The 27,807-nt window shown below is 38.0% G+C and overlaps 1 protein-coding gene across 1 annotated transcript; it reads right to left on the bottom strand.

Moving 5' to 3' along the window:
• Window positions 1-24,059, bottom strand: LOC139739822 (WD repeat and HMG-box DNA-binding protein 1-like). The gene is made up of 24 exons (XM_071650419.1): window positions 24,014-24,059; window positions 21,426-21,625; window positions 20,509-20,660; window positions 19,586-19,694; window positions 19,131-19,181; window positions 18,600-18,646; window positions 17,969-18,017; window positions 17,278-17,477; window positions 14,563-14,707; window positions 13,692-13,911; window positions 12,954-13,108; window positions 11,702-11,886; window positions 10,848-10,929; window positions 9,746-9,911; window positions 9,009-9,126; window positions 8,173-8,278; window positions 7,123-7,299; window positions 6,198-6,317; window positions 5,444-5,667; window positions 4,790-5,004; window positions 3,645-3,797; window positions 3,133-3,271; window positions 2,456-2,591; window positions 1-396 (listed from the first exon to the last, which is right to left on the bottom strand). The coding sequence occupies exons 2-24, from the start codon at window positions 21,612-21,614 to the stop codon at window positions 175-177; spliced, it is 3,360 nt and encodes a 1,119-aa protein (XP_071506520.1). The 5' UTR covers window positions 21,615-21,625; window positions 24,014-24,059; the 3' UTR covers window positions 1-174.
• Window positions 24,060-27,807: the final 3,748 nt, after the last annotated feature.

The raw sequence follows: 27,807 nt of genomic DNA, 5'->3' as shown, positions 1-27,807 counted from the left end.
ACACAACGAATCCACACCTGAATATTTCACCAGTGATATGGGTTTGTCATGAGATTTACAGCAGCCAAATTTCTGAGACAAGCTAATGCAATCAAGATGTTGTCAACTTCTCCCAGGTAGCAAAAAAAAGACATATTCATGTCATAAATATGTATACATATAAAAAAACAAAACTCAGTCTTTCCCAAATGCAAAAGATGCCAGTTTGGCATTGGTTGATACAGACAATGGCTGCTTCTTGCTGTCGCTGTCATTCTGTTTGATTCTGCCGACTTTACGCTTCTCAGCTGTTTCCTCCATTTCCGATCTCTTCCTCTTCTTTTCGGCGGGTCTGTTCTCGCTCTTGTCTTCAGGTGTGGACTGCTCCAGGGTGGTCTTAGTCTTGTTTTCAAGTCCCTGTATCAAACAAAAAGAAAACAGGAAATGTCTATTCAAACCACCATTGTCAAAACATTAAAAGTCCAGTTTACCTTTGGAACAGTGATTTAAAAATTTTTCAAGATATGACATTTAATGCATATGTGTATGTCTGTTGTACCACAAAACATCCTATCATATCAATTTTTCGAAATAAAGCGTAAAATGTAAGGAGATATCTGTATTTTTTTCAATAAACCGTAACTGTAGATGGTTTAGTCTGGAAGCATTTTTATTACAACTATTGTTCACATTTTGTGTATTTAACAATACTTAACATTGATTTTACCAATTCAAGTTTTTACAGTGGTTGTTTCTCTCCCTAACTCACATTTTAGAACTATTTTAAAGCACTAATGCTGGGTTTTAGTTTCATCTGCAAATGGTAAATTATGCCTTTAAGATGGAATTAGTTTCAGATAAGTGTATATTTGTGGTTGACTCTTACAGTAAAAAGAACATTGGCAAAGTTTAAAACTTATCTTCACATAGAAACTTGCAGAACCTCTTATCTTTTTGACCACCTTAACCAGATTGTTTTGAGCAAAATTTCATAGAGTCTAACAAGTTTGTTATAATCAGGAATCACCCATATATGACCACTCAATCCTTGGCCTTTATACAGTCAGAGATATCTAACCCAAGGAAACTGCAAAGTAAGGTAATTTGGCCAAATATAAAAATGTCATATTTCTTGAAATATCGATGGTTTGTTATGTTTGACCACCACCTGTCAAGATTTCAATGTTTAAGAATGGTCTGAAATTTGAAACATGTATTGTTTTATGAACTGTGCCACATCAGTGGGGGATGTGGTAGGTAACTCGGCTGCATATATAATAAAAACTCAAACGTTTGTCTATTTTGTTTCTAGGACAGGTTTGTTTGTTTGTTTAAAGTAAGGTAGAAAATAAAAGTCAAGTGCCAAACTTAGAATATGGAAAATTTAGCAACATAAATATCAGGAAATCCATATTCAGAAACGTTAGCAGACTTTTATTGTCACGAGTCACATGAAGTGATAGCAAGACAAAGAACTGAAAAGTCTTTCTTAACACTTGATGTCATTGGCCATAATATTTGAAACATATCATTTACCACTTCAACTTTTGATTTTCACAGAAAGAGTTTTAAAGGCTGCTCCTTCATGTAGATGATAATCTGTGCAAACATGTCTGGTGAGGAGACTAATCATGAGTATTGTGCGGTGGTAGAGTCAAATCATAAACAGGCAGTGGAGGATTTATCTTGGAAGTCACATTACTCTCAGGAATTGTCTCTGAACTGTCTGAAATCCTAGATTTGACAGGAAGGAGTTTTTTTTTTGGTTGTCTTTTTTATAAAACAATCCACAGGATGTGTTTGCAGTGGGCCACATCGGTGGGGATTCTTACGACTGACTATTGTAAACTTTCTACAAGGTCAAACCAAGGCAAAGGAAAGCCTGAAGTATTGCAGAAATCCGGCACAGGAACAAATACTGTTTTTTTTTTCCCATGTAGGGAAAATGTATGAGAATGCGCACTCTTGCATAAACATAGATATTCAAGGTGTGATGCTTGTATGGGCAAGCAAATGCAATGATCAATGATCAATTCACTCGAATTACTCATGCATGCATCACATGTCCTTGAGTAATGCATAGATGGATGCATTAATGTCATTAAAATGCATACGTCATTTTGTCATGCATACATGCACTACATGTCATCAAATGTCATTTTAATGCGATGTGAGATGAACTTTTGACACTACAAGTCTATCATGGAATATATAGACCGACACATGTCCTCTTCGGTATGTAAAATTGGCATTTTCAGGCAGAAGAAAATGCTGAAGTTATATTCTACAAAATATTGCTATGTCAAAGATTTACAGAAAAGTAAAAGAGGCATGGGAAACAAGATGCTCCTCTGGAATGCACAACTTAAAAAAACAAACAAACAAACAAACAAATTTAACAAATGTTCAAAATCAGCCTTACTCATGCGAAGCCTTGTGAAGAATCAATGAGATTTCTTCGGAGCAGGTATCTTACCTCTTTTTCCTCAGCAGAGAGTGTTTTCCACTTCTGCATTGCCAATTTGATGATTTCACTGGGGCCAAGGTCTGGGTTCTCCTCAGTCAGCGATTCACGATTCTGCGTCAGCCAGGTGTTGAATGTTACAGCACCCCTGGGAAAAAAGAAGAGAAAAAAAAGAGAGAGATTTAGTAATATTCCAATTGCAAATGGCTTTATCTTCAACTTAATGTTTGAAATCTTTTTTCTTTCCCTCTACTTTCTTTTCTTGGCTTTGATGCCAGTGACACTGTAAATTCTTAATTGAAATATTTTTTGGTCCAATTGATAAACCAAAAATGTCATGAATGACAAATGACAGCTCATTTTCTAAATACATTTGTTACCTGTATCTAACTTGTCTTGAAGACATTAAATATCTGTTTTATTCTTAACAAAGAGAATGGGTATTTGGGGATTTATTTCATCCTTCTGCATTACATGTTTGCCTGTTGATAACTTTCAATAAATGCATCAATAAACATCTGGTGCTAAATTATTTGACCACACAGATAGCTGTGTGTTGTATTTTTAAAATAAATATACCGTAAGATCAATATCTCATCTTGATCCTCAAATAATCTAGTAGAGAATCCCATTCTTTCAAAGAACTATGATAAATCAGCATGTTACTTTCAGCACCCACATTTACTTACTGTTTGGCACTTTTCCTTTCGCTTTGTCCATCAGGTTCTTGTTTGGTCTTTGGTTTGGCCGCAAACAGAGTCGCTTGTGTCTTTGTTTTCTTCTGTTTGTTGGCTCCTGGTCCCTTTCGCTTCTGACCACCTTCACTATCTGGGTATAATACGAAACAGAAAGAAACAAACTGCCTTGTAATCTGACGACCTGTGGCTTGGCTATCAAAACCCAAGGGGAAATATACTACTGTTCCGTAAATAAGACCTTTTGGTGTCTTACTTTCATATTCCTTTCTGCAATGTCCATCAGATAAAGTTGCTGTCTGAAAAATGGGGGGGGGGGGGGGGGGGCGACAATTTTTCCCTTCAGGATTATCACAGGATGCCAAGATTCCTTTCACTTTTTAAACAATTGGCCAATTCCACTGTGTTAATACATTTCTAATCAATATTTCGGTGCTCCTTTCCATGTTTGAATGGAATATTTCATGGTCGATCTAAACACGGTAAGATGTTGGGGGTGGTCTCACCATTTTTTTCGTGGAAGACTTTCCTGTCTGGCGACACTTTCTTGATCTCATCAAACACACTGGTCCCTCGCGCAGCGGTGCCAGATTTCTCCCCTTCCTTCTTAAATGGATTCTTCCTTCCCTGGCTTGATGGTAAGAGTGACGGTATCTTTGCTGCAGTCAGAGAAACACATGCATCATAGTAGACTTGGAGAACAAAACATGCTTTTGTCTCAATCATTCATTTACCAATGCAACGGATACAATTTTTCTAACACAAGGGATGAAATTATTGCTGTGGAAACAACAGCAAATCACGTTTGTCTATCAAGATTTAGAAGGGAGAAAATTTAGGGATTATATTAGAATTTACAAACAGTGTTTTATTGATTTTTAATTGCTAATGAAAGGGCAGAGCTTGATGTCCATCTGAACTGTTGAGTTTCATGAATAAATCCTCGTCTAATTTGCACGACTTTGATATTGTGATTACTGCTACTTGCTTTTTTTATCTCATACTCTTTGTTGGCAGATCACATTTTCTCCCTCAAAAAACCCCCAAAACAAATAAAATCAAGCAGCAAGCATACTGCAATTCATCCAAAATGGTAGTTCTATATAGGAACCAAGAGCAAGAGTTCTCATGCTAATCAAAACTGAGGATTTAAGTTGAAATTATTTGGTGATACATGGGGAAACTCGTTCTGACAAGGACCTAAAAACCATGAAAATCACCTTTTTATGTCAGGTTTTTCACACTATCAGCATATGAAAACAAGGAAATATCCAGAGTTGGGACTTGCAAAATTACTTGTTAAAGGAGGGTTTTGTTATGTCAGGGCTCAACACTAACGGTGGCCTGGGGCCACCAAATTTCAAAAAAGGGCAAATTTGGTGGCCCGCCTCGGGCCACCAACATTTTTTTAAAAGTATGTCAATAAATTCGTAACTTTTTGCGCCGGAAATGCATAAATGCATGCACTGAGTTAATTTTTTTTTTTCGTTTTTTTTTTTTGAGGCCACCACATTTTTCTCTCGGGCCACCAAAATTTTGAAATTGATGATTTTGGTGGCCCCATCAGGACACCAAAAAAAAAAAGTTAATGTGGAGCCCTGGTTATGTATGACCTCCTTATAACAAGATTCCACTGTATTACTCAGTTTACCTGGTTTGGGTTTTGGCAGTTTCAGAATCTTCTCAGTTGGTTCTTCTCTCGTCTCCATCTCTTCCTCTTCTTCATTTTCTTCCTCCTCAGCATCATCATTCTCATCGTCCTCATCTTCGTCCACATCGCCGTTAGTGGTCGCGCGCCGACTCTGCTGCCGGTGATTTGGATTTTCTGCAGGTGCACGCCTCGTGCTGCCGTGTCTGATCGCAGACCTGCACATTAATCATCGAGGCACAACCAGTGAGACGCAATACTGGAATTAATGCTGAATATCAACAAATCTATAATTAGCTTAACACCAAATCCTGAAAAGGAAGTCACTTTAATTATGTGGTACTTGTCTTTTTTTCTCAATAACCATACATACAAGAGATTTTTGTTAACAGATTTTTATATATTCATGAAACTGATTCACTTAGTACTTATCGATGACAAATATCTTTATTATATCAATTTGGCCAAACACAACAGAGTAATTTCAATCAACATTTAGCTTGTTTTCCTAACCAGATTCCTCTGACAAATTCCCCACAATGCATCGGCTTACATTAGAAGTTTTATAATTTGATTACAAGCTTTACGATGCTAAGTATTTGGGCTCGTATTTATTCTAAAGATAAACCAATATTTATTTTATTTTTTTATATCAACCTTGTGTGAGTAAAGCCAACATCCACTTCCTCCTCCTCCTCCTCATCATCCTCTTCGTCCTCCTCCGATGCCAGTAACCTGCTCGCCATGTCGCTGAGCCTCTGGGCCAGTATCATACGTCGGGAGCGGCTGGCATACTTGATAGCCAGGCTCAGGGAGTGGTGGGACGTCATGAACTGGCAGACGTCGTACGCCCGGAACTCTCTGTCTGAGCGGCACGCCAGCTACAATGGAAGAGAAATGGAGAGAAAGCAAAACGTGAATGCAGATTTCTATTCATATTTCATCCTCAATCTGCTTTTCAACAGAATGTTGAATACTATTCCAAAGCTTGTGAAAACCAGTTACCAGGTCACTACGGTCAATGACTATTTAATACCCTGAATTTGACACAGTTCTCAGAGTCTTAGCTATTTATTGAAACCTTTCATAGATTTTATTTGTGTGTGTGTGTGTGTGTGTTTTATTTTGTAATTCCATTAGCTATTGCATTAACAAAAAACAAAAAACAAACAAAAACAAACAAACAAAATATGTCACTTCTACCATTTGGGGGTAAGCATGGCAAAAATCAATGGAGACAGGTGAAATTCTGCTGATTTTTGTGAAGCTCATTCATACTTAGAACACATACAAATGAGATGTTGAACATAAAGTTATATATTGCACTACTCTACATCCAGCAAGCATATATTCAAAGAAAGTTGAGAGATGGACAACATATATGACTTAACGACAAAACTCTTGAACTCACAGCAAAGAGCTTCATGGCGTTGTCCTGCTGTTCCCTGTCCATTCTGGCACGAGCCATCTCGTCCACATCGTCGCTGCGCTTGAAATGTTGGCTCAGGAGCTGAGCTCTCCAGTATGCCTCCTAATCATCATCGAAAAATCATCATAGAAATCAATGGAAACACCCCTTTATCATTTATGTCGAATTGTGCATTCCCTGCAAGAGCATCAAAGTAGGGAGGGAGGCAATACAACCTTTCAACCAAATACCTTGCTAACAAACTTACAAAATTTATTTTGTTAAAGATTACTGCATAATCACCTCATTTTTTATGCACCCTTGCAAATCAACTAGAGTTTGAACACTGTCCGTCTCCATACAGTGTAAATGCTGCAACTGTGATCAGAAGTGAAATACCTTTATTTTTCTTTTTAGATTCTGTTTGATCTGTTATTCTTTAATCCAATTCACATCATTTGCCAATAAACTCACCCTTGGGATAAGCTTCATTAAGTAATTTAGGAGAGACTGAAGACTTTGTTTTCGTGACCTATTTCCTGACTTCAGACCTTTCCTTTGATGGGTAGGGGCAGAAGAGGTTGGATTTCCAGAATTCCATCCTTTTACATTCTCATCAAAATAAATAAAAACCTTGCCATTGCTGTTGAAATAATGCAAACATATAATGAATTATGACATACATGTACATAGAAGAGGAGAGCTGTTTCATGCTCAGGCTGTATTGAATAATTTTATCACAGTTAATAAACAAAAAGTAAAGTGACATATTGAAGTAAATATGCAGCTGTAGGTAAAATATAATCAGCCCTATATGAAGTGCATTCCTAGAATCATAAAATAAAAGGGGGAGGTTTTCTGAAGAGAGGGTAACTGGATTGGATGCAAGGTCAGTTTGTTTAGCCTGATTGAAGAAGGACTGAAGTACCTCCATCTGACCCTTCTCAGTGGTCATCTCACACATGGGCAGCTTGAGGGGCAGGACGGTCACAGCCGGTCTGGGCAGGGTAGGGGGGAAGGTGGCCCCCTTACAGGAGATACACCGCAGCTGCTGCAAGTTCTCATGGATACCAACAACCCAGTAGTGATCGGAGCGCCCCTTGCACTATGAACAGGTGGAAGAATGACCATGACAGGTTAAAGGTCAATGAGTGGCTTAAATCTTTGAACTTCACACTTTCTGTGCCCTAGAAAGACCCAAATATGTACAACATTTATTTGAAATTGCATATAATGAGTAACACTCTTTAAAATGTTTTTAAATACAAACACTAAGTTCTGCAATCAAAAATCTGGCATGCTTCACCTCAATCACAGCAATCCATGTTTTATTTTTATTCATTTCTCTTTTTTTTTTTTTTTTTTTGGGGGGGGGGGGGGAAGGGGGATTTGGAAAGCCCACTCTAGGAGGTGTGACTACAAAGCTACTCATGATAACCAGGTATGCTATGGAACAAGGAGAATGCAGAAGCATGATACAGTGAGAGTTAATCGAGTAGATTCAAGGTGAATGATGCCTCTGGAACCCTTCGGGCGGAGGCATTAAAATGAAACTACTCCTTAGCCAAAGACTAATAGGAGACCTTCTTCTTAACTTTCTGACTGCTAATAAAGAGAGTTGAATAAATCATTTGACAGTGCTGCACATTTAATGAGGGCGGTATTTTTCCCATCTATCATTTGTCATCCTCTGTAAATGTGGAATATTTTGTGGTACTAGTATAGAAATTCTATGTGAATTTCTCGCTTGACTGGACTGACGCAAAAATAACACATGTGGATCTACATATATCATACAATTTTTGTACAAAAGTACTCTCATCCACAAAATTATAAACAAGCAAATTTCCCTACAATTGGTCCTGCACAAATTAACTACATAAAAATTCCACTGTTATGGTAAATAGTATTAGGAGTAATACTCCTCATTCTGAGGTTGTCAAAGGAAATGGAAAACAACACAAACAAAAATGCTCACATGCTTCTTGGTATTGGCTACTTGTGTCCAGCACTTGAGTCCATGGTTGAATAGACGGACCAAGCCATCAGAATCCACACAGGCTGCAGTGCCCTCTGCACTAAACCTGAGAAATCAGATTAAAAAAAGGTAATACTGAACATCATGTGTGTATCTCTGTGTTATACTGATTCTAAAGTAATTTTGATATCAATTTATTGATAAGGAAGACTTCAAATTTGAATAATCAGCACAGAAAGCTTGGTTGTCTAATGAGAGTTTCATAGACTGATTGGTCATATATAGTATGTTGGAAGATATCTACCGAGGACACATGTTGTAAGATACATCAACAAAAACATGGAATCTGGTATTATACACTTTTATAACTTTTGTAGAAGCATTGATTTATACAGACTTCTATAGATTGTTTTCAACAGGGTCACTGACTTCCAATTTCTAATGAAGTTTTTGGCATTTCAAATTCAGGCAACTCAATTTGTGATAAAACACAAATTTGTTATCTGTGTTGCTTAAAGTAAAATCTAATGATGAGGCTATTTGAGATTCATATTCCACCAGACATGTCTGGACAAAAAGAAAAGTCCATCACCAATCACACGTAATATCTTCAGTTCCTTGTCTATGATTCAGTGACACAAATTAACTTTTGACTCTGAGGTTTTGTGAACAATAGTGACTTTTTTCTTTAAACATGATAAAACTGAGAGTGAAGATTCATGCTAGTGTCAATGAACAGCATACACAACATACAACCTTACGTCTGTGGCATAAACCTAGGATCGATTTGAGTCATAAGTTTTGATGGTGGAGACTCTGGTGAGACTGAAACTCACCCAAACCAGGAAATGGTCGTCTTGGGATTCAAGGGTAGCTGTCCTTCGTACGCCATGGAGGACTGCTTCTGGTGAACGGTCACGAGCTTCATCCTGATGCACTGATCACCCGGCAAACCTGTTTGGGTGAGGGAAGGACAACCTACTTGAGTCTGGGTCTCGTATGACCACATGAGCGCAATGAGTGACATTTCTAGAAGGCTTCATCATGTGTAACAACATGTGAAGTGAACCAAACATTTTCACTAACAATGAGGCAAAATACGAGGATGAATCTATGCAGGCAGGAGGAGCCTGACAAAAGAAGACTAATAAAGACATTAAAAACAACAATAACAACAACAAAAGCCATCATGAAAGATCATGCAAAATTAGCCTACATTACTCCAAAATGTGTAAGACTCAGACATGAACAACAACAAAAGTCATCATGTAAGATGATGCAGAATTAGCCTACATTACTCCAAAATAAGTATTATTTGCCTCCAGGCTAACGGCAAAGAATTTCACTTTAGATATAACTGTTGCATGCAGACCCAAGTACAATGGATATACTGTTTCTTTATGCTTTATACCACGTAATACATATTAATTTCCCCGAGTGTGTACAATCATTGCCTGCTACACACATTTTAATGATTCATTCAAAAGTGGACACGCATTGCTTTAACCAAAAGAAAAGTTCTACATTGTCCTTAGACTCTGCACTTCATATCTTGTCAAATTCTGTACGATACCTAAGCCGGCGTGAAAAGCTAGCATAAGCTGCTTTCCGTGTGCAGCCACGCAGACGACTGGTCCAGGCAGCGAGAAAACCTGTAGCTGGATTCCACTCGTAGTGTAAAGTCGAACCAAACGCTTGTCAGTTGCCACGGCAACCCATCCTTCTCCAACAGCAAGTGCCTTTGAGGGGAAAAAAATAAGAGAAACAAACTGAAGGAACAGGATAAGGAGTGGTTGGCATACCTAACTGCAACCACATAAAAAATTTTCAACAAAGTTGATGGACTGTAGTGCTCCAGTTTTACTGAGTCAAAAACAGCCTTCGGAATGTTTTCTTGGTGTGATTTTACCAAGCCATAGAAATCCCGAAGGGACAAAGAATGTAGGATGATGATGAAGAACTATGGACAGCTGTAACCAAGTAGCACATCTAGGACACCTGGGCCCTGTTTTATGAAGAGTTAAAATTGATTATAAAGTTGATTTCTATCATAAGTCTATGGCAGCCTGTGGGTTAAGGAAATTTAAAATCAATTATATCTTTTGATAAAATAGGGCCCTGAACTCTAAATCATAACTACACTATCATCTAGTTCATTTTCATCATTATGACATTTTCAGGATGCTTGCTGTGTGCAGAAATTATGTCAAGGCAATTGCTTGCATAGGCAGTGTGACATTGTATATTTCAGAAAATAATATTTCCAGAAAATAATATTTCCATAAGATGTTTAAGTAGCCTCATTAGTTCAGAGAACATTGTGGTTACCTTCATCATAATCTATGTGAATTTCTGATCTCATGTGAAGAAGTAGAATGAAATCAAACCTCACACCATAAATTGTTTATAAACAGGAGAAAGGTTAGGTTTAAAGTAAAAAGAAAAAGCTTTTATAAATAAGACATTTCACTTTCCACAGATGAATTATGAATTTCACTAAAATAGAGAACATGTGTAACAACAAATCAATTCTGATAGTCCTAAAGTACAAAACTTGATTCTATGTTGAGTGTTTTGACAAGCTGGACTTAAAGTATACACATTTAATATCACTCATCTGATAGAGATTTCTTGAAAAAGAACTGTGGTTTACCACACCTTTACTCAAGACTTACCTTGATATTCTCTCCTTCTGGCATGGTGGTCGACCACTCTTTGTGATTATCCCAGGATGAGAAATGATAGCACATCAGGAGACTATTTCAGAAAATAATGAAAATGAATGATGACAAAAACTGGTTAACTTTTCTGGCTTTAAAGATATCAGCTCTCTGTCATATTCTAGAGTTGTGCAGTTGTAAAACATACCAGATGTGTGACATTACATAAATTTTGACAATTGACAACAGGAAGAATTGTTATGATGTAACATAGACCCTTCATCGATATGTACTTATATTCATTGCTGAAAGAAATACAATGGTAAAACCTTGGATTAAGACAGCGAACATCTCAGCAAATACCAAACATAAAGAAAAAAATGGCTTTCTTTCTGCCACCCATGTGATGACAATGTTTGGGTTGTTATTGATAATTCTCACTTGACATATTCCATACCCTTCTTTAGCGTCAGCAAAAACACACCACATTTTACAATTGCAACATACTGCTTGCCGTCACAGACATACAGTAAAGACATGTTTTGTGTATTCTCATATGATTGGTGGAAGAGTGGCACAACAATAAGGATCAAACCAGCTATACATCGTTCGTTTATTCTTATGCTGCACTTTATTAGCTCAGCCACTACATAACTATTATCACATATTGTACTTTAAAAGCGGAAATATTTGGCCGGGTAAGATAAATTGTGTGTGCTCTTATTTCTAGGAAATCAAAAGAGACAACAGTATTACAAATAACAACCAAAAGATTAAAAAATTTCTACTTTTACAGTATTATGATTCAGTTGATTTTTGGTACAGATATAAGTTCAACCAATCAATCAAGAGATAAGCATAGGAATCACCTGAGATTATCCTGATAACTTTCAGCTGCCAGTAGAACTGCCTCCATCCCGAGCTCTGCCATGGTGTAGTTGGACTGGTTGTCAAAGTGGAGTGAGTGATGGATGGCAGTGTCATGGAACTCCACATCAATGGAACTCTCCTCGTCGTTGTCATAGCAACGCACTATGCCGATGGCATTCCATTTCTGCAGGAGGAGGTAAAATGAACTGACAGCTGTTTGCTTACAGAAATTATGAGTTTGTGTGACTCGTATTTGGCAGCCTATTATTCTACATATGAAGTTATCATTTTATAACAAATGAGATTATCCCTGTAAATACTTTTTCATCTACTCAGTGTCCTTGATTTAGCACATGCACAAATTTTGCTCTCATACTTTTGCATACCTAAGTCAAATTTGATAGAAGTGTCCACAGGGAGAGAGTGGAGATTGTTTAACATAACACATGACGCGATGTACAACTGTTGTAATCCTTACGAGTTTCATAGTAGATCTTAGAGCACATACATTCACAGATTTCTGGATCTTTATTTTTACAGGTCACAGAATGTAAACCAGTTTAGGCATCCCAGAACCCTTCCTCATATCTCATCCTGAGCACTCTACCAGTCATGTGGGATTAAGAAAATACAGACCTACATCAAATATTCTCCTTTTGTTTGCAAGGTGATGAAAAGTAAATGGTAAAGTATTTCCACTCTGACACATACACTTCAAGTTTTTTTAACTCTTTATGTGCCATGGTGGAAACCCCCTGTGTGCCATGTTATTCTGAGACATGAAGGTAGTCCTGTTTTGAGAAAGAATTCTGTTTTTTTCCAATTTGTATAACTTCTACAAATTTCTGTTAAGATGGGCATAATAGTAGGCAAAGTTAAAGAGGAATACCAAGCTTTGTTTCGATATAAATTGTATGACGACCCTATTTTCCATTTTTCTTTTGAATAACCAAATGCTACATTACTGTATAGGCATGACTTTTGCACATAAAACTGTGACAGAAACTTAGAATGTACGAGCAAATCTAGTTGGGAACATCACTCGATAGTCGATCACCACATAGAATGCAGGCCGTATATATGAGAGGAACAAAAGCACGAGCAACGTTTTCATTGTGCCGCGGGATTAGCAGTATCGATCGGTCTTGGCGGCTTTGTTCGTTGAGCAGAATATGCGATGTTGGCACGCCGTCGACTGAGTCGGACATGCGAACGTGGCACATAAAGAGTTAAATAATGCTGGATTCTCACCATAAAACGACTAGAGAGGTGCACCGGTGTGGAGGCGGGGATAAATGGTTTCTGCATCGGAGTTACAGGAGCTGCAGGAGGTGCACTAATTTTGGGCGGGGCGATGTCTGTGATGTCCGAGGCGTTGTCTGTTTCCCCTGTGTTTGATGCCCCATCTGTAAAATCGGATAAGAGTCACGTTCACCATAACTTGAAACTTGAAGGAAATATATGAATGTATCTGCCCTCTAAATGACAGAACACTACTACAAAACCAGAAATGTTCGCCAGCATTTTAATTTCACAAAGTTTGCGAGAGCCAAGATTTGTGAAATTACAATTCATGCGAAAGTTCTTGTCTACACTATATGAGTTGAATGCCACTGGCAATTCACAAAAATTTTAAGTCTGGAAAAGGCTATCGGCAACAATTTACGAAAATTTCATGTCTTGAAAATATCTTGCTTTACAGTATATTACAAAATGGCTGCACTTTCTGTACACTCAATTGATTGGGGTAATCAATATTTTAAAAAAGGAGACAAAAGGAGAAAAAATTGTGGATTTACTACAGCTTATGGAGATTTCAAAAGCAGTATAATATTTCTATTCTTTTATACCATCAAAGCTTCTTCACAATCTCATGGATATTACACAGGTGCGGCTCAACACGTACGGATGGAGCTGTAAAATGGATGAGATATATGGATATTACAACTACATGATTCCTACTTTTTGCAAACCGTCATCTTCACTCACCGAGTCCATCTGTCTGTCCCAGTAGCATGGACACCCTCTGCTTTGCTCTCCTAATGTCTGCATGGATGGGATCGTCATCATCATCATCATCGTCGTTGGCCCCCAGCAGGTTCTCCTTCTCAGCCTCATCCTCATCTTCTTCCATCCTAGCGGCAGCTTCAAGCAGGTCTTCGTCTGCGGCATCGTCAAAAAGGTCAGCCACCATGTCATCCGTGACCTCCTACAAAGAGATATCGAGAGAGATTAATGGATCAATACTGGTATTAAACTAAGTTGTGGTCAGACTCAGAAAAAGTCTAATTTTCACAAGCTTCCCCCACCCCTCCCGTTTCAGCATTTTTTCATCCACACACTTCATTTGTCTGCAGAAAATCATGAACTGAATAGCAAATAACAAAGTCATGAAAGTGGCACTTTGTCAAGAGATAAAACATGTACATATTATTAGCTTTGCCACATATTATGTTCTCTGATCTCTAATCTTCCAGGCAACACAGTAGAATTTATTCATTTATTAGGTACACTTAATACCATGACCTTAAATCATATATTTTTGTTGAATTCCATCAGATGTGTATGCTAAAAAGAGCCTTAATCCCTGAAACTGTGCAGCAATTTTAATGGGAAAGGTATGCCCCCAGACAAACATTTTAGTTCTTAATTCTGTTATTGGACTAATTGCATATGTCTGATAGTGCTTCATCCTACACAAACTTTTCGTCCAAACAAGCAAATATATTTGTACCTTCATCCTTAACCTAATTGCAATTCCTTGATTCTGCAATACCCAAATTTGCTGCATGAGAAAAGCGTTTACCACTTGTAATGATTGACACACCCAGAAATGGGCCAGGAAAGGACTGCCTCATACCTGAGTCACTGGAGCTGATTGGCTGGCAGGTACCACGCCCTCAAACACGCCCACCTGGCCCATGATGTCGGTGAAGACAATCTCCTGGTTTCCTTTAGGATTCCAGGCCAAGCCACAGATGGCTAAGCCTTTCTTGTGTTTGGTCCTGGGTAGATAGAGAATAGATGTTTATTTTGCAACATATATATATGTTGTACATATATATATATATATATATATATTTTTTTTTTTTTTTTTTGACAATATCGAACAAGTTTAATTTGTATGAGTGAAGTCTCAAATTTGAACGAGATATGAAACTCGTCACGCTGACGAGTTAGGTGATACGCTTGGGGTTATCAGGTGTCGGTCATCTGTGATCGACAAAGAAAAGAATGTGATATAGGCACCTTGAAGTTATATTGAGCGTGCATGCAAAACCGTTTTTCTAACCAATCGGCCACGGGACATCCCCGGAAATGGTAAGGCAAAAAAGAAATGTATGGATATTACAGGGGGAAAAAGTCAATGCCCACTCAACAATCGTGGCCGCGTGAACATGTATTGCATTGCTAGACGGAAATGCGGCCTTGTAACGACTGATGTCGCTATGCCATTTCTGGCAACTTGGGAAAAATACGCGCCGTAGACATAAAGCCTATAATCGGCTGGTTTCGATACCTTGCCTTTAATCACAATTTTCAGTGTGATGACGTCATCAAAGTACAAAACAATGACATGGTCTTGAAAGACAAATGTTCAAAGTACAACACCTCAGTCGTCGTCATTACATACTATGATCGGTTTGACAAAGTCAACCTGCAAAATGTTGCTGCAGTCGAAGCAATGTGGTCTCCAACACACAAAAAAGAGGGATATGGCGTGTGTCTGTGTGTCTGTGTGTGTGTATAGGTGCGTTTATATACGAACGTGATTTCTACATGGACGAATATGTAATACAAAATTGAAGAAAAAAAGTAAAATAGCTAAGTATTTTGTTTCGTGATCTTGTGGGGTTCGAACCCGCAACCTCACGTCTCTGAGACGTCGCCTTTAACCACTCGGCCATCCGTCTCGGCGAGAAAATATGAAGAACGTAAACTTATGTATGTGAAAGCTGAATCGGGAATCGTTTTGTCCACATTCCATTCTCATTTTCAGTTTTAAACTGCAAAATTGTCAACCTGATGATGAGATTTCAAAAAATAAAATGCATGATTACTGAAGCTTATTGTCTCAGCTACAACATACTTAAGTTTCAGAGGAAATGAAGCAAAATCAGCTGAGATAAAGGTGCTTAAACGTTGTCAAGTCAATGCATGGTTTTAAAAAAAATCACCTCCCATAGACATAACACGTAAACTTGTCCGATTTTGCATCTTTACCTTTAATCACAATTTAAGGTATGATGACGTCATCAAATTTCAAAACCATGACTTGGACTTAAAAGGCAAATGTTCAAAGTACAACATATCTGAATTTGGGATAATATTGAGCTTAAACAACAGAGATACGAGCAAATGAATGTCAGAAACAGTACCTCAAAAAAATTAATTCCACTTTTTTGATTTCAGATGATGATATGATGACGTCATAATGTATTTAGGGAAATATTGATACTTGAAACGTTATTCTCAATTCATATGCTTTTGTAATATGCAATAAAAACATAGGGTCACCTGACGTTTTAAAGAGCTATGGCGAAATAAACAAAGACATGTTTTTCGCTATATTTCCACATAGACGCGAACACGAAATTTCAACTTTGACGCCAGCGCATTCCTTTGTTATAGGTCGAAATTGATCGGAAATCAATGGATATTGTTACTTAATGTATCAGGAATCCAAATCTGTCAAAAAATGTGCATTTTCATGTTGCTTACGCGCACTGCGCGCGGAAATGCGCGGACGGACGCGAACGCGCGGAACGCTTAAAATTGTCTGAAACTTCGAGATTTCCCATTGGGAAGTCGTTTTAAGCATTTAAAAACTTTGACGCGCGCTAATGCGCGCGTAATGATGTCCTAGGTAATTAGCATTAAAAAGTAAGATAGAGTGTGACCTGAACTTTATGTCCAACGAAAATGATACAGAAATGACCTTTAGTTATGAAGTTATGATCGATCATGTAACATGGTCCGAAAATCACAAAATGGCGCCTAGATGACGTCATAGATATGTTACTGTCATGAAAACCTTATTGTGGCTAGATATTGTCATGAGACATGTTGACTGAAAATGTCATGTTATTCCGTCATGTCAATGTTGAGATATTCACGACACAAAATGTGCCAGAAAGAAAGAAGAATAAAAAGAAAGAAAGGAAGATTTTGACAAACACAATAGGTGATACGCTAAAAGCGTATCACCTAATTACAGACAACATGTTATTCCCACAGGAGATTTGAAAATGTTTTGAATTCAAATAAGCAGTTCAAATGTGACACAGACAGTATATGTAAGGATCCTCTAAAAATCAATCTACAAATGTATTTGAAGCAGATTCTTTGCAGAAGTCTAAGCAGACAGGAAGCTGTTGTCATCACAGATTAGGAACTGATGTTCAAGCCCTCTTACTTTGGAATATTGATGAATAAGAAAGAAAAAATCCTGAATATATAAAACATTTCAAAAAATTACAGACTTGGGAGAGTTTGCAAACATGAATGAGCTAATTGTAACACTCAATGGTTATTATTGCATGAATACAAACTTTACAGTCTGTAACTCCCTGACCTCTCCAAGCATTTTCTGCTGCCGACATCCCAGATGCAGAGGGTGCCATCGGTCCCGGCTGAAGCCAGGAATTTTCCGCATGGTGACCAGGCTACGACCGATATGAAGCCACCGGCCTCCTCGGGTTTCAGGCTGAAGGCAAGGTCCCAAGAATCCCGAGCAAAAATCTGGATCTCCTTTTCCAAAGGCACTGCAAGAAACTGGATGGACAGAACAGCATGTTTCTTACACACTTGATTTAATGATGATCAATGTCTGTATTTTGCAAATCATATTTGCTCTGAAAGAAGTGTCATTTTCTTCTTCTTCTAAAACTGAACTCTCTTTATAGAATGCTTTCAACAAATTGCAGAGCTACCTCTAAGAACGACAATGAGGTACATTGAATAAAATGTGTGTGATGTCATTCACTGGCATCATATGGGCATTGTCCCAAAAAAAATGAAGTAATAGAATTTCAGAATGAACTATCAGGCTCCAATTTGACATTTTTATTTTTGAAGTTACATAATTACACAAATGACACAGAATGGCTGATTTGCAAATTCAGTTATGACTATGCACCATACCAAAATCTATCCTATTCAGTCAAATTGTCATCTTAATCACATTAGTATATCAAGGAGGTACCTCATTTCAGCTAAACACCTGTTATCCACAAAGATCCAAGTCAACACATCTACCATCTTACCTGCCCTTTGACTGGTTCCCATGACAACCGACACAATGTCTTTGACAAGCTGGGAAGAAGACAGACATGTGGATAAGGATTGTGATTACCTGATGACAGCATTTGTGTGATTATCTAATCTCTCTCCTGTAAAGATTGTAATTACCTGATCTCTCTGCTGTAAACTTGTATGGAATTTATGCTCCCCAAATTCACCAAATACTATCATAACACTTAACATAATTCTCATTATTCTCACTTGAAGACAATTTCATGACACACTGTTGCACATATCTAAATTTCCTTGCAATTCTATATTTTCTAAAGAGCAAGTATATATAATGTCAGCAAAACAGGTGTGCAGTAAAAAATTCCACTCATTCACTTTGGTATTCCTTTATATCTATTCTCTTAACAAAAACTGCCCCTAAATGAAAGTAGTTAATAAATCTCTGGTAAGATTTTATATCTATGCTAGATGCATTTGACAAATACATTCAGTCCATTCAGATATTTGGTGTGGAGTGTCTTCACTTTTTTGAGTGTGAAAAATGAAGTAGATTTTACATTCAATACAACTAGAATTTCAAGATGTTATCAACTTCACATTAACCCTGCTGCAAAATTTGACAATAACCAATGCAATCCTTACCTTACATCACTGCACTTTGGAATGAGAACAGCTGACTTTTCCCAGCTCTGCGTAATCAGGAAGAAAGAAAATATGATCACCCAATTGTATCTGCTTGAGCACACAGAAAGTGGCTCATCTCATTCATTGCAACTCTTCTATGATTTGTAAGCAAAACATATTATTTTGCATCTGCAGTATTTGTCTTTCACAAAATGGATAATCATTGGTGCAGTTTATGAAACCCTGTACGCATTTGTTTTCACTTGTGTAAACACATTTTAACTTCACACTGCATCATAATTTGAACATACCTAACATTATAAAGCCTTTGTCATCTCCATCTCCTGAACGCAAGATCTTTTGAATCATTGCATATATATGTTTCATGCAATGTCTTCAGGGAAGAACAGTTACACAATTTCCAATTTGTGGATGACTTTTCAATTGAACTTGTCAGTGGATTTTGAAAAATACACACAATGAGTGAACAGCATGAGAGTGGTGACATAAACACTGATCTTTGAAAACGATGGATTTTCATTGACTCACCCCTTCTGCCAGGCTCCATATCTTCATGGTCCCATCACAGCTTGAGGACGCCTGTGAGAGAGCAAAAGAGAGAAAAAAATATTTGTAGTACACATCGACATTATTATGTTATACATAACATATGAATTATTCACGAAAACATTGAAGAAGACACACACTGAGGTTTCAAAATGGCCAAACTTGGTGGTAAAAAATGATAAATAAAGAAGATTAAGAACCACTTGCAAGAGAACAGAAAAAATGGCTTTTCAATGATTATGAATTTCATCATCATGTTATAGTCCTTCTTCAAGTACTTGACAATTTAAAATGTATTTAACTGAAATTCAGCTGCCACAGTTTAGCATAAATGACACACTTGATAGTAATTTAAAAAAATATATATACATATTCATACGATCCACCAACTCCTTGACATAATAATAAATGAAAATAGAATAGTGAAAGACCCTTACCACATAGTCCAACATGGGATCAACAGCAACACTGAGAACAGGAGCAGTATGTCCCTCTAAAACCTTCTGACTCGAGTCATCAATATCTGTCACCTTGATGTTAAAGTCACTGAAAATAAACAGATCATTAAAAGCCAACAGTATCACAAAATGTGCCATTAAAAAAAAATGAAAATAAAAAAAAATCAAGTTATCCAAACATATCTTTTGTAATGGTTAGCCTTCATGATTTGATTTTACTTTTTCCAGTAAAGCTGTTTTGCTAATTATCAAATTTTCTACTCATCTCAGTTTATTTGCAGTTTTCTCAGATCACATGTTTCTGAGAACACTTGAATTTTTTTTCCTGTTTACCTTTTAAAAATTCATCATGCTAGTGTGATTATTGGTTTTGCATCTCATACTCTCATAATTTTGTAATTTTCTACTTGTCTTTGCATGCCCAAATTATATTGTTAGAAATCAAATGTTTGATGTACCCGTGGTAATTTGGTTATCTCTGCCAACTTTGAATACCTTTATTTGAACTACATAAAGCAAACCCAGGCAGGAGAAACAAACAACTTTTATAAATTGCATAAGCATACTTTGGAAAGATGCTGAAAGTTTGCAATGTCACCATCATAACTTGAAAAGAGAAAACACTTAGTTGTTGTTTTTTCCTTCCAGGAGTACTGGTCCTGAACAGAACTTCCTTATTCTATATATTACAAATTTGGTTGTGATCGAAGTGAGAGTGGGTCATTTTTAAGATTGACACAAAGCCTAAAGAGAATTCTACAAAGTAGGAGACAAATCATCAGAGCAAAAGTGACTTGTTTATTCAGAAAACAAAAATCATGAACGTTGAAAAGTTAGCACGTAATCATGCTTTCTCTGCAAGCAGTAAACCACAACTAAAAGCAACAAAGTTTTGCTCTTACCTTGCACCAGCCGCTAGTTTTTTGCAATTGCTTGAAAATGAGATGTGAGTGACTGGAGCAGTGAATCGGGAGATGATACCATCGTACTGTCCCTCGGGGAATGTGTAGGCCTGGACTGTGTTTGTGTCAGAGGCAATGTAGAGTCTTCCTTTCTAGAAATTAAAAAAATATATATATATACATATATGTAAAACTCTTCTCATAACACATCAATGCATATACTTTGATTTAGGATTTGATAGACAAAATTAGATATTATAAACCAGCATCACACTAATTCACTATAACATATTTTAGGTCAATTGAAAGGAATAAATTGAAACAGTTAGTAATGAAATCAATTAATATTATGTACATGTGTGCATTTATGCCATCCTGTCTGCATTTCATTATTGCAGGTGGGACATTTTATTTTCTTTCATGGCTCTCAAAAACACAAAATATCCTCATCTTATTAGCTTTTTTTCTTAAGCTATTAACATGTCATGATGTCGTTTTCTTTGGATGTGTGACTAAATGACACAAGTGCTACTATAGCAAACTGAAGAATATAATACCATATGCTTCATTTAGTAATTTTAACCCCATGTTCAGTGACCAAAGGTCATATATTTACTTTTCATGTAGTAACATAAAATGTAATTCTAGAAATATCTTCCTGGTTTCCTTTTTTTCTGTTGGGACATCAGGTGGTGATAATTAATTCTATATAATGCACAAAATCAAAGCAATAGAATGATGGACAGTGATACCACAAAATCAGGACATCTGATCGGTCAGTTTGTACAGGATATGACAAAGTGATCTTGTAATGAATCAGCAAAATCTCTTCTGTGTATACTATAAATGGGTTAGGTTCTACTTGTCACCACTGGTAAACCACCAACACAGTAAGCATTTGAGGGTAAGCTACTCACACTCAATGCCAGGGCAGCTGACGTCTCCCCGACATCAATGGTCTGTGGATCGTCGTCATCGAGGCCTTGCCAGACTCGGACATCACCGTCAGTGCCACAGGTGAGAATGAATTTCCCTGTTTCCTCGTAGCAGACGTCTGTGTGACCTTCACTGTGGCCCATGCGCATTGCAGGGGCAATCAGCACCATCTTGATTGTGGCTACATGTCAACAATAGAAAATAAGGTTAAGGTCAAGAAGAAAAATAAAGAGGATGAAGAGGCAAAGGAACATAGACTGTCCACTTCAGGATAATTATGTAACTTTTCTTGAACAGCATAGCATTGCAAATGCTATTTTGCCTATGTCGGCTAGAAATCTATAGAGGACAAACGTTGTAAAAGTGGATATTTTTGCAAGACTATCTATTTTTTGCACTTGGCCGGATAAGATGACTTTTGTGTGTTTTTAATTCCATGGACTGGAATCAAGGCATCAACTACTGCCAGTGAGTTAGCATAGGACTGGACTTGTTGTGGACCAACAATTGATCTGAAATAAATCCAGCTGAATGCTAACACCGTCCTTAGTGGAGTAAATTTACCTGTAATTCATAGTATCCATTGTAGACCCTATGTGTTACTTACTTAATTTAGGTCAGTTTCCTCATTGACATTGTATTATGATTAATGACTAGAATCTACAGTTACACACATATCTTCAAGACCCCAACATGCGACATGTTAGATTTTTAGAAATCTAGATAATTTCTAAAAATCTAAACTTCACATGCATCATCATAACAGGGCATAGATATAGTGTCTATCCTACCCTAGCCCGACCAAGGAACTAAGGAGATCAAGTACCTAGGCATCAAAATCCAAAACGACCTACGCTGGAATTGCCATACTCACTACTCAAACTCTAAAGCTGCGAGTGTATTGAACTTCCTCCGGCGTAATTTTCATCATTGTTCATCCACTGTCAAGCAAAAATTATATTCTACCTTAGTAAGACCACACTTGGAATACGCTGTTGCCGCATGGGATCCTTACACTGACAAAAATATTTCATCTATCGAGAGAATCCAGAGACAAGCTGCACGTTTTGTCACCAACACCTACAGCAAGGAATCTAGCGTCACTAAACTCCTGAACTCCCTTGGATGGAAGTCACTCCAAGCAAGACGAGAAGCACATCTCCTGACTTGCTTTCACAAAATGTTGAATAATAGATTGGATATCGATTATTTATCACACACTAAACCCAAGCTTATTAGAAGTAGACGCGGACATTCTCATCAGTTTGAAGTACCATCCTCCAGACTGGAAGTCCACAGAAACTCATTTTTTCCCCGCACAATTAAAGCATGGAATGAACTTCCTTCTTCCATAATCACACAAACTGACTCTGCTAAATTTAAGGAGATGTTATTAAATGGAATAATTGTTTAAATGTCCACCCTCCGGCACCTCCAGTCAAAACTCCAGTAGGAGTATTGAGGAGGACCTCAACCAAGTACCAAGTACCAAGTACCAGACACTGTAAGTACGTACAGCGATTGGGCTGTGTATAGTCAGTCCGGGAAACCCGCTCATGAGGACCGCTCCCGCGTACGAGGACTGCCCCGCCTCATAAGGACCGCCCCCATGCCTCATGAGGCCCAGGGGGAACGCCTCATGAGGCCCCCTATTCCCTTCTAAAATTCATCTCACATCTGACGTATAAATTGTCGCAACTTTGCACGGTGATTTTTTGTTACACACACATGTCCACTATCCATGATGAAAAGAAGAAAAAATCCTATCTGTTTTTTTTCTTCAAAAATCGAGTTTTAATCAACCGATGCAGAGCGCCCATTAAAACACACATGTTTTACTCATGGGCCCTCTACATCGGTTGATTAAAACTCGATTTTTGGAAAAAAAAAAACAGATAGGATTTTTTCTTCTTTTCATCATGGATAGTGGACATGTGTGTGTAACAAAAAATCACCGTGCAAAGTTGCGACAATTTATACGTCAGATGTGAGATGAATAGAAGGAAATAGGGGGCCTCATGAGGCGTTCCCCCCGGGCCTCATGAGGCATGGGGGCGGTCCTCATGAGGCGTGGGGGCGGTCCTCATGACATGAGGCGGGGCAGTCCTCATACGCGGGAGCGGTCCTCATGAGCGGGTTTCCCGGACTGATCAGTGGTGATAGTAAGTCTATCCATGCATTGCATTGTGTCTTTTTTCTCTAACATCCTTTATACTTTCTTTCTTTCTTTCTCAGGGCCTCTTCGTTTAGGACTCGATCTCTACGCTACTACTACTGTTTTTGCTAATGAAAAAAAAAAAAAAATGTGTGCAAAACAGTGATTGCACGTCAGTCACATCATCCTCAGCAATGGTGGAATTAGACTCTACCAAGTCTCGAGTCATGGACATGGTACTGTGCCTGTGGTAGGCCTCAATTTACCCTTGATCAAGTTGGGCACATGAACAAGCTGATTTCTTCAGCATTGCAGCATAGAAAACATGTTGGATGTAATTTAATACTAAATTACACTTCGACGAGTAACTGTCGGTCATACTACCACCAAAACACACAGTCACAGATCACTTACCTCGTTATGATGCTGAATTGGTTAGATAAAGTGGCGAGAGAATCTAGATCTAGTCGATACGAAGGTTCGAGTGTCAGTGAGAATAGTGTGAGTAAATTTATAGTGTTCAAACATTCATCCTATCAACGTTCACAGCATGCAGCCTGCTGCCGCCGTGGTGGTACGTAGTGAGTATCAGCTGCATACTACCGCAAGCTAGCTATCTGAGGAGCTGTCGTCGTGTTGCGATCGAGCTAGCTAGCTACCGGTGACTTTTTTCACAGCACAGCTAGCTTCGCCTGTCCCATGGCCCAGAGCAATGTTGCACGAACTGATATTTCGGCCTGTGTTAAGTCGCCCTTTTATTGATACAGGCAAACGCAACGAATGTTGACGGACTCTTTCTTGGATCTCTTTAGTACTACAGTGGTAGGTGCGTACGACACATTCACTTACATGAATCTATCAAAACAGTGTGTGCAGAAAATACGCAACCACATTGACCTAACCAGTTACGACTGAAAAATCTGGCTCAATCTAAAACAGATTCACTTGCGCCCAGAACATCTGCAGTATAGTACGGTACGGGCGAGTAAATGCTAGACGAAGCGCACGCCTCCCAGCTCCACGACTTAACTTCAAGGCGCGCCAAATTTCAACTACTCGCGCGCTTGAAGTAAAATATTCTCAACGTTTTATCCTTTGTTTCCTTCAAATTCTTCATCATAAAATGTAATATCATATATATTAGAAAAATATTTTATTTAAAATCAAAAATATATTATTGAAAAAACAATTTTGTAATATGTTTGTAAAAGGATATAAACTCACTAAAAATTGCTAAATCATACACACACAAAAGTTGTAAATAGGCAGCGCAGGTGCAGACAAGTAGTTACTGTAAACGTGGAAATTTTCGCGGTACATTAATTTTCGCGGATTTCGCGCTACGCTCGGCTAGCGCGAATTCAAAAACGCGCGAATATATCTTCACAATTTTCTACGCACATTTTGAACGGGATGAATTGTGTGCGCTTCATCGATGATACTGCTACGTAGTACAATGTACATGCATGTTTACGCTACTACTGTGCGAAGAGACGATACCCTAGATTGCTGTGTACTGTAGCATGCATGTGTGCACCGCACGCATCGATGCTACAGTCCCCCGTGACTACGGTACTAGAGTCACAGCTGTACTACGTATTTGAGTGCTTGTACTCGCAGTCGAGCCGTTCGCTACGTCGCTTGTCGTACGCTGGCATAGCAAACTATGTAGCAGAGGTTTTGGATGAAAGCAGTGAATGTGTACTACAGTAAAGGCCCAGTAAAGTAACCTGCTGCGGAGCGCGAATTTAAGAACCCGCGAATACGTTTTCGAGCCGCTCAGCGCGAAAAATTAATCGCGCGAAAATATTGACGTTTACAGTAGTCTAAGTCACTAGACTTCTCTTTGTTGTTTGACAACATGGTAACCAAAATACTGTAGTCTGTACTAGTACGTCGTACTCGTAATAAAGCAACACTATATAGTATACATGTACTAGTAACACATTCCTGTGGTATTGAACATATTTCTCTACGGTAGTGCTAACTGGTACTCTATTCAGAGTTTTTCAGCGTACAGTAATGTATATCATCCAGATCTAGATCCAGGTATTGAATGACAGTGACTATCACACGAGAAACTTGATCCGTCTATGTAGGGCCTACCGTTGAGTACTTATTATTTGAGTCTAAAATAATAATGATAATGAAAAATTGTTTTGAAACCATGTGACTGCTGTACGTGCTAATGCGCAAAACTGACTTTCAATGAAGCCAAGAACACGTATACTTTTTTTTCTTCCAACTTGTCATAGTTCTCTCAGTTTTTTCGTTTCTTACTCTGGTGCTATTCTACTACAGTTTATCTATCATCACCATCATCATCGTTTGATAGCATTATATTATCATTATTAGTTTTATTTTCATCATTAAAGAAGTAATCCCTCCCAAAAAAGATAAACTTCAAAAGAAAGAGAAAAAACATTCCCCACAGAATGATACAAAAATGGCCAAAATAAGTAAAATATGACATTTTGACATTTCCCAGTTTTTCGGAAAACATTTCTTGACCAGTCCTTATAAATGTTCAAATGAGAGAGTTAATGATGTCATACCCCTACAATTTTTCATGTATGATATGTATATGGGGAATTCGGGGGTATTGTTATTTTTAGCTAATAGGTCCTACAATAAAAGCATGTTCAAATACCAAGATATATCAGAGTCTTGGCATCATTTTTTTTTTTGGGGGGGGGGTAGTTTTAAGACAAGTTTTATATTTACACTGCTAAAATATTAGATTTTTATCATTTCTGTATATGATATGAATAAGAAATTGTGAGAGCATGACATCGTCAACTTGCTGATTTGAATATTCAGGACTGGTCAAGAAAAGTTTTCCGAAAAAAAAATATGAAATTTTAGTCAAAATGTCATATCTTCCTTATTTCCTATCCGATTTTTTGTCATTTTTGTCACCAAAAATTGTTCTGTAGGGAATATTTTTCTCTTTCTTTTGAACTTTATCTATTTTTGGGGTGGATTTCCTTTTTAAGAAAAAAATATATAGGCAAATAAATAAGAAATAGATAATAAGTGAATGATAGATTGATAGATTTCACATTGATATCTCTGAAGTCATAACTTTATAGGCCCTTTATTGTTAAAGTGAAGTGAAAAAAGCATTAGGCTCTATGTCAGATTTTTTTATCTAGAATGGAAATATTAAACAAAACAAAACAACCTTAAAATCAATTAACTGCATACATGGATGCGTAACTTACAAATTTCTTCATTCATTTATCTATCTATCTATCCATCAGTGATCCGTTTTTGTGTTTGTATTTATCTATCTATCCATCAGTGATCCCTTTTGTGTTTGTAATACAAACACAAAAACGGATCACTGATGGATAGATAGATAAATAAATGAATGAGGAAATGATCAAATATGTAAAATGGAATATGGAGTGTGGAAACTCTAAATTCAAACCAGGACTAAAATCATTAGGGCCTACCGTACCAGGGCAATTACCCCATGAGGAGGCACCCATGCATGGTTAGTGATCAGATTGAAAGTAAAGATTAGGGTTAGGTTCAGGGTTAGAGTTTGGGTTAGGATTATAGGTTCAGGATTGATTAGGGCTAGGGTCAGGGGAAGGGTCCAGGGTAATTGCCCTAGACCCGGGCCTACACCAGAATTGTTATAATTGCCCCTCCCATGAATACATAACTACACAACAGATATATCGCGGTCAGCATGATAATTATGTGGCCCTGGACAGTACTCGGCTGAGTGTCAGGCATGTGTCAAATAACTTTTGTAATAGAAATGAAATTATATATTCCTCTGTAGAGTTGTAAAGGGGGAAATAAAAGTGTAGATTAAGAGCAGCAGGTGTTACAGCCCTACCCCTCCCCCTCCCCCTCCCCCCTCCCCCTCCCCTCCCCCCTCCCCCTCCCCCCTCCCCCTCCCCTCCCCTCCCCCTCCCCTCCCACCCCCCCCCCCCCCCCCCCAGCTCCCACCCTCAAAACCTCAGAGAGATCAATGTTTTGTACGTATGGTACACGCCCCTCCCTGGTATACCAATCTACTCATGGAGATCACAAGCAAAACGGAACCACGCGCGCACTCCGCCCGGCAAGCCGGATGTTCAGTGATCCGAGAAGTCACACACGGAAGTAACAAACTTGTGCGAGTGAAGTAACGGCGTGTATGTGGTCGGCTGGTTGGATTGTATCATCGTAAAGACCGAACGAGCAAAGTA

Source organism: Diadema antillarum, unplaced genomic scaffold, assembly GCF_040938485.1.
Source record: "Diadema antillarum isolate AM-2024a unplaced genomic scaffold, OU_Dant_1.0 scf00000029, whole genome shotgun sequence".
Lineage (NCBI taxonomy): Eukaryota > Metazoa > Echinodermata > Echinoidea > Diadematoida > Diadematidae > Diadema > Diadema antillarum.
This window is presented reverse-complemented; position numbering and strand designations above follow the sequence as displayed.

Excerpts from the sequence above, each read along its gene's own strand:
- LOC139739822 (XM_071650419.1), bottom strand. The coding sequence starts at position 21,614 with ATGGTGCTGATTGCCCCTGCAATGCGCATGGGCCACAGTGAAGGTCAC. Across the intron at positions 3,798-4,789 it reads ACTGCCAAAACCCAAACCAG|CAAAGATACCGTCACTCTTA; the intron begins GTAAACTGAGTA and ends CTCTGACTGCAG. Across the intron at positions 2,592-3,132 it reads GAAAGGAAAAGTGCCAAACA|GGGTGCTGTAACATTCAACA; the intron begins GTAAGTAAATGT and ends CTTTTTTCCCAG.